The sequence below is a fragment of the Egretta garzetta genome, unplaced genomic scaffold, assembly GCF_000687185.1.
Source record: "Egretta garzetta isolate BGI_Z169 unplaced genomic scaffold, ASM68718v1 scaffold440, whole genome shotgun sequence".
Taxonomy (NCBI): domain Eukaryota; kingdom Metazoa; phylum Chordata; class Aves; order Pelecaniformes; family Ardeidae; genus Egretta; species Egretta garzetta.
In genome coordinates this window covers 373,334-381,088 of record NW_009258293.1, presented here as the reverse complement: position 1 = coordinate 381,088, position 7,755 = coordinate 373,334, and the positions used below count along the sequence as shown (strand labels likewise).

Below are 7,755 nucleotides of genomic sequence, written 5' to 3'. Positions count from 1 at the left end.
CTCACGCCACCCAGCTGTGCCCACAGCCCTCCGTCAGGCTGTCGAGAAACGGAGGCTCATTACATGGGTGGGGAACAACGAGCAGGGCAGTCTCGTACCCCTGGCCGTAGCCAAACCCTGGGAGGTGAGGGGCTGTGGGGGTCGCATTCGGCACCCGGGGCTGTCGATGCCCGGAGGGGGAGCAGTGCCGGTGGATATTTTGTCTGCAGCTCATTAACCGCCTAATGCTTAACTGAAAGGGGGGGCAAAGAGAAAGAAACCAGGCCGAGAACATTTTTTCTGGTGACGTTCCTGATGCAATAAGCCCCTCTCAAATTTGATTTGTGCCGTGGCCAGCGAGGTATCGGAAGCGGAGTGTGCCTCAATAATGCATTCGTTGCTCTTTAAAGCCTCTAAGCCCACTGGCTGCAGCTGGGGGAGCCCACGACACCTTTGCATGGAAAGGGATGCTGGAGATTTACACACATGGACTCGTCCCCTCCTCCCCCCATCCAGGCCTGGCTTATTTATCTTCATTCCTCTCTCTAGGGCTCAACCAGGTTTATGTTCTTCAAGGGTTTCTTTTTGAAATGGCCGCAGTGACCTGGTGCTCTTGGTGGTGGGGCGGGGGGGGGGTTCAAACCAGCATTAGCCATGCAGGCTTCTGCCATGCAAGCAGGGTGGCTGGCGCTGCCCCATGGCACCATGGCACCTTCCCGTGGGCGGGCGAGCGGCAAAGGCAGCCATGCCCCGCAGAGCTGCAGGTCCTACCAGTGCTCCAGGGAAGCTCTGTAGAGCCGGGCTTACTGGGCACGCCGGCACATCCTTGCGATGCGTGGATATAAGGGGTTAAGCATCAGTTATTACTGGTGACCTTCAGATCCTGGGATGGTGGCAGTGCTTGGCTGGGGGCCAGGGAGCTGTGTGTGGGTGGGACATGAGCTGCAGCCCCTCGGCATGCCCAGCTCCTGGGCACCGAGCAGGAACACACATGTGTGCCTGGCTGCCCGAGAGCTCACCCCGCCGCGGTGTCTGCAGGGTCTGGGTGGGCAGTGGGGGCATGCTGGGGTCCTGCAGTGGATGGAGACCACAGCAGAGGGGGCCGAGGCTGTGGTCGGGGCACATCACCTCCTCCCCGTGCTGCTGTGGTCCAGCAGAGGGGCTGGAGGGCCCGGGGCGGCACTGCAGCTGGGGGAGATGGACCCCATCAGTGTCCCCGCAGGAGGTGTGGTGGTCTGTCCCCGGGGCCTTGCTGATTTTAACCCCCCCAGCCCTCCCCTGGCAAGGTGGCTTGAGGTGGCAGCTGAACCATCTGGAGCTGTTTGATAAGGTCTATGGGGCAATAGGGCGCCTACCAAGAGGGTGTCCCCTCTCTCCCTGCACTCTGCCTGTGTGGAGCAAGCCATAACACCTCCGCTGCACCCACCTGCAGGTAATGGTAGGCCAAGTCTTGATGGCAGGACTTGGACTTCAGCAAGGCTTTGTCAATCGTGGCGGAGGCCTTCTGGCACACTTCCCGGGCATGGCTGAGTGTCAGTGTGGACCAGGAGCCCCTCTTAATGTAGTTGGAGTCATTGTTGATGGGGATATTGGTGCAAGGGGTGACCTTGAGGTCATTATTGCTCTTGGAGGATTTCAACATGTGCTCGCTGATGGTATTGTAAGCGTGCATGAAATACTTGGGCTGGCTGTGGTCCGGCTGCCGGCGAGATGGACCCCATCAGTGTCCCCGCAGGAGGTGTGGTGGTCTGTCCCCGGGGCCTTGCTGATTTTAACCCCCCCAGCCCTCCCCTGGCAAGGTGGCTTGAGGTGGCAGCTGAACCATCTGGAGCTGTTTGATAAGGTCTATGGGGCAATAGGGCGCCTACCAAGAGGGTGTCCCCTCTCTCCCTGCACTCTGCCTGTGTGGAGCAAGCCATAACACCTCCGCTGCACCCACCTGCAGGTAATGGTAGGCCAAGTCTTGATGGCAGGACTTGGACTTCAGCAAGGCTTTGTCAATCGTGGCGGAGGCCTTCTGGCACACTTCCCGGGCATGGCTGAGTGTCAGTGTGGACCAGGAGCCCCTCTTAATGTAGTTGGAGTCATTGTTGATGGGGATATTGGTGCAAGGGGTGACCTTGAGGTCATTATTGCTCTTGGAGGATTTCAACATGTGCTCGCTGATGGTATTGTAAGCGTGCATGAAATACTTGGGCTGGCTGTGGTCCGGCTGCCGGCCCAGTGTCATCAGGCCCATTGGGTTGCGGTAGCTGCAGGTATCACTGTCCAGGTTGTCATCTGAGCTCCACCAGCCTGATATGTTGGATCTGGTCCTGCGCTTGGGCTCGGAGGTCTTCGCTCGGTCTTTGCTCTTGCTCCTCCGGTTTTGCTTGGAGTCATCTGCCCCCTTCTTGCCATTCACATTGCCTTTGGTGGGGCCCTCCAGAGACTGGGACTTGGCGAATAGCTTCTGGACAGAGTGGACAAGGTGCCGGATGCGCCCGGGGCTCTCGCTCCGGTGCTTCGCATCACTCCTCTGAAACTGGAGGGTGCTGAAGCCGTCTCTGTGGATTGGCAGCTGCTTCTCAAACTGGTCAAGGAGGTTTGCAGGCAGGCGGTTGATTTTAGTAGCTTGGGCATGGCTCGGAAAAGGGTTGTCATCAGGGACCTCGAAGTGGGAGTTGTAATGGATGCGGGGGAAAGTGCTGCTGTTGGAGATCTGGTTGTTGAGCGGAAGGAGACAGTCGCCATGGATGGTATTCTGGGCTGGGAATCGGGGGTCCATGGTGAAGGAGTCGGTGGGGCTGAGGAGATAAGGGTTCCTGTCCTGGGGGGCATACAGAGAGTCCTGAGGGGAGTCCAGGTTATCAGAGAGGTGGCGGCTTCTGTTATCTCCTAAGCCCTTCATGGTCTCTGGGTCTCCTAGAGCATTGCTCAGGGATGGTGCAGCAGAGCCCTTGCAGGAGCGCTGGCCCCGCTCCTCCGCAGACTTCCCCGCACCTGGAGGAAGAGGAGAGATGCTCAGAGCCTGCCAAGACCTCCCTGGCAGCCCACTCCCCACAGGGGTGTCCTTGCAAGGGCTGTCCCAGCTCTAAAAGCAAATGCCCCCAAGGTTAAGGGATGCAGGAGAGAAGCGGGTTGGGAGGGAGATGATGTGGCAGCAGGGGAGGAGCAGGGGCATGAGACCAGAGACTGGAGAGGATGGGGGCAGGAGAAGCGGAGGGGAAGGTTTCACCCTTTTTAGCTGCAGTTTAAGTGCTTGTGGGTCCCAGTGCTCAACTGTGGGCTGCTTAAATAATGCCGCTGCTTTTTTTCTGGTCTCTGCACATGTTTATTTAACAGAACCCCTTCCCCAGCCAGCCTAGCAAAGGCTAGCAGGGGCGCTGCCTGCAGATCACTGCTCCTGCCCCATGCGTGCTGGGGGCCGGAGGAAAACCGGCTGTCAAACGCCGTGCGCAGGCCCTGCCTGAGCCAAGGGAGGTCTGAGGCTGAGCAGCCCACCTTGCACATTATGCTTTGTGTTTCTGCAGCTATGGGATCTTGGAAGGGGCTGGCAGCCCTGCTCTGTGTGTTGCGTGCAGCTGCGCTAATGCCACATGAAGTCGGACATCTCTGCTCCAACAAGCACCCTGGTTTATGGCATGTTTTACCCCAGAGGAAACTTGCAGCCGCTGCAGTGAGAGCAGAGGTCTTTCTGAAGGCTCAGAGCCTGCCCTGAGCAGCCATTCGTGGCTGATCTTCCCTGCCTTGCTGCATCGCGCCTGGGGGAGCTCTGTCACCCTCTGAGCCCGGCTGGCCCTCACCGTGGTCCTCTGCCACAGCAATGGGCTGAGGTTGGCCATGGGTGGCCCACGCAGCAGGTACGGGCACCCTGTGGGGCAGCAAGGGGGGCAGCCCAACGGGGATGGTCCCCTTGGGGCAGGGGAGCTCCTCACTGATGGCTTCTTGGGTGCACTTATCCTATCCCGCTTGGCTTGGAGGGATCCTTGTCTGCACTGGGTTATACAGGGGAAAAAGACAAACTTTTGGGAGCTACTTAAACAAAATCAGTGATGAGTTAGGTTGATCAATCAATGTGTTGATTTTCCATACTTAAAACCTATTTGAAATCATGCAGCGTATAAACTAGTTCTTATTTCCTTTTCCCTTTTAGTTTCCCATTTCCTTTTCCTTTTAGTCTGAGTGCAGCTTGAAGGCAACCAGCAAGCACTGAAGCCCCCTATGGGTGTAAAAAATCTGGAGAACTGGGAGCCTAGACTGCATTTGCAAAATCAGGGCCCCAATAGATGTGCATATCGCTGGACGGCTGCTCCTCAGTCGAATGAAGGGGCTGCTCTGGGACGACGGGGGCCTGTGCAGAAGAGCCATTTCCCAACCCTGGGGTGACCCAGTGTTCTCCAAATTGCCCCTGGCAGGGGAGATAACGCCTGGACCCTCAGAGCCTCCAGCGAGTTTGGGAGAAAGAAAACCACCATTTGCTTATTCCTAGAGAACAAGGAGGGCAATGGCATGTCCCTGAGGAGCAGAGCTGCGAGCCTGAGCTCCGGGGTTCTCCCTGCTGGGCCACAGGTTGAGGCTGGTGTCCCCGAGGAGCCTGTGCTCCTGCAGGCAGCCCAGTCAGCAAGACACGGGGTCAGCAGTCACTGCAGGATGGTAGGAACGGACAGAGCCACTTTCCCTCCTCGCACAGGGCAAAATGGATTAATAGTGAAAAGCAGCTTGGACTTTAAGTAATGGTTTGGAAGCACAAAAAAACCAAAAGAAAAAGTGCAGTGTGTTCCATAGCTTGGTGGGTTTTGCACGGTCTCCATCTGACCCTGTTGCTCCCTGCGGGCTGGCAAAGCAAAGCCAGCCTTTTTAAAGCAGTGGTTTGCAGCCAGCAGGCAGCGCAGCCTGGGCTCTCTGACACGGAGAATCCCGCTCCCCCTTCCACAAATCCTGCTCCCAGTCTGGTCCTCTAAATTCCAGATGGCCACGAATGGGCAAGCTTGACCCTGCCCATCTTGGAGGGGAAGCCCTGCAGGTAGCAGGGAGCCCAAATCCTCCCTGAATCCCACCCTGATCTGCCCAGGCTCAGCCCTGCACGCCCGCAGCCCCTCTCTCCCTTCCTTCCATGCCTCGGCTCCAGACCCCCAGCCAGGTCCTTTGCCCGGGCTCAGCCGCCCGAGGCCACCCCGGCTCTGACGGACACTGAGCTTCTCCCGTCGCATTACACGACAGGAGCCAGACAGTCCCTAAGGAGACCACACAGCACTGATGTGGTTATAGTGGGATGTCTCTGGATATTGATAATAAATACGTCTTTTCCTCCAAAGGGCAATCAATATTTGACGCAGAAATCTCCCGGGCACTCCTGGGAGAGCCTTCAGCCCCGTGACTGCCTCACCATAAAGCACATCAGCATCCCTGGCTTTGTGCTCACCGGGCTCCAGAATAAAGTAAGGCTGCCTTAGGACTCGAAATAAATAGGCAAATGAAATGAAATTAAAGAAATGAAATTAAAATAAACACAATGTGATGAAAGCCTGGCTTGCAAGGGAAGAGGGGGGCTGGGGGCTAGACCTGCTCAGGACTGAGGGGCTGTGGGACCGAGCGGGAAGGGAGGAAAAGTGAAGTTTGTGTTGGGGAGGCTGGAGCCAAAGGGGTGGGAAGGCAGGGAACCGGGGAAGGCAGGGAGCCGGGGAGGACAGAGAGCTCCCCCTCTCCCAGGCAGGCGTGCTCTTGCCAAGGCTGGGCCCTCGCTTCTATGTGGCAGATGAGAGTTTATTGCCCCCTTTTCCTCCTGTGGGCTCTTGCAGGGCTGCTGACAGATTCCCACTCCTCCTGCCTGCCCTGCTTGCCCTAGGCACCCCTCCACTTGATGGCCAGCTGCAGCGTGGGCCTGGCCACTGGGCACATCTTGGGTCAGGGCTGGTGGGGCCAGCAGGACACCCCCAGCCCCTGGTGCCCACCGTGCTCTTTGCCACATCCTCAGTGAGCTGCTTTCTCTTTAAGATGGATTAAACTGTTTTCATTACATTTCAATTACCCTCTGCAGTCTTTGGCACTTTCTCAAGATGTGGGGTCAGGGAAGGGAAAAACCCAACAAGCCTCTTCTGTGCCATCTTTTTAATTTGGAAGGATGAAGAAGCTTGAAGTTAAATCTCCCAAACCTGTGAAGCTGTGGCTCGCAGGCTGGGCCAGGGCTGCCTGGTGCCCCCGCCGCGTTCCCCCGCCCTGAGCCAGGCACCACGGCAGGGAGGTGGATGGCCCCCAGCTGTGGGGAGGGCACCCAGGGCAGTTGGCAGGAGAAGACCCCGGTTGGCAGCTGGTCATAGTCAGGGCTGCTGGGGCACGGCGAGGATGCACCTGAGCCCAGGGGAAGGGGCTGCTTTTGCTGCATGGCCCCATTACCTTCCTTTCCCTCAGCCTGTGGTGTTTTGGGGTTGCCCGTCCTCTTCCCAGTGGCTTGCTGATGCTCAGGGGTCTCTGAGGTGCAGCAGATGACCTGACCTGACTGTGGCAGTTCTGTGTGTCCCAAACCGCCCTGAACCCCAAACCTTTGGAGTCAGCTTCCCCTCGGCACGGTTTACCCCAGCAGCGCTGGGGCTCCCTGCTCGCAGGCTCAGACTGGCAGCCTGGGATTCACTGACAGCAGCACCCCCTGCAAAATGCACCAGCAGCTCCAGACACCGAGTGGTGTACGAAACCGCGCAGGAGGTGACGGGGGCCCCCCGCCCCGGCGGAGCACTGCCATGCTTCCCCTCCTGCAGGACCCGCTGCTGCTGCGCTTGTCTGCCCTGAGCGGGCAATGGGGACAGCCCGGGGGCCGCTGAAGCTGGTGGGCGATGGTTCTCTCCACTTTGGGAAGGCTGAATCACATCTTCATTGTGAGCTGAAAAGCCTCTGCTGTTTTAAGAGACACTTCAGTGACTGCAAATATTTGCTTTTCTGTCTCTTTTTAATGGCAAAGAGCTTAGGCTGGCCTGAACTCTGGGCAGAGCAGGAGGCAGCCAAAAGGAACTGGACGGTGAAGAGCTGCAGTGCAGTGTAGGAACCAGCAAAGCAAGGATTTCCTAGCCACCTGCCTGCCCAGCTTACGGCTGCCCACCCAGGCAGTCACCTGGCCTGGTAGTGCTTGGAATCCTTGGGAGTCCTTGGAATTACAGTTTGCAACTCCTGGCAGAAAGCATGAGCCAGAAGCCTGTCAAAATGTCACCCAGGGCAGCGCCGGGGCAGCACAAATCCAAGGAGCTGGCCTGGAGATGTCTGCCTGTCTTTGCAATCCTATGATGTTCCTGCTGTCCATCAGGATCTCCCTGCTGGCAGCCCCAGCCTGCGACCCCTTGCCCTGTCCGCCTCGCACACGGAGGACAGACCTCCGCCCTCCCTCCTGCCCATGGGGACTTGCTCTGTCTCCCCTCGGAGGGGTCCACCGGGCTACGCACCGTGTCCTTGGGAGGGTGGCTGCCCAGGAGATTCTGGCCACGGGTCCGTCCCCATCTCCTCCCCTGTTGCTGTGACAAGGTGAGGGCAGCAGCCAGAGCACCGCTGCTCCGCAGGGGCTGCTCCCTGCCTGTTCTGAGCCACAAACAACGAAGCCTGGCATCCTCTGTGCTTGTGAGAGGGCAGAGCACCTCCTGCAAGTCAGCCTCGCCAGGGACCCCTGCCTTTGATCGGCTTCTCTGCTGGGGCTCTGCACCACAAGGGGCTTGGGCAAAGCAGCTCCTGCTGCCCACTACGCCTTCATTTCAGCTTCTGGGGTGACGGTGGGTTTCCAGGAGAAGCCACACTTTTTCTCATGCCTCTTGGTTC

General features: G+C 58.2%; 1 protein-coding gene across 3 annotated transcripts in view; it reads right to left on the bottom strand.

The window, feature by feature from the left end:
• The window catches only part of DLGAP4 (DLG associated protein 4), a 67,545-nt gene extending 64,676 nt beyond the window's left edge, over nt 1–2,869 (bottom strand). For 2 of the 3 annotated variants that reach the window (XM_009637916.2, XM_009637941.2), the window contains exon 1: nt 1,904–2,869. In XM_009637916.2, the coding sequence (XP_009636211.1) occupies nt 1,904–2,869 (966 nt within the window). Of the gene's footprint in view, nt 1–750; nt 805–1,903 lie in introns of all 3 variants that reach the window. The other variant, XM_035893189.1, reaches the window with a different exon arrangement.
• Nucleotides 2,870–7,755: the final 4,886 nt, after the last annotated feature.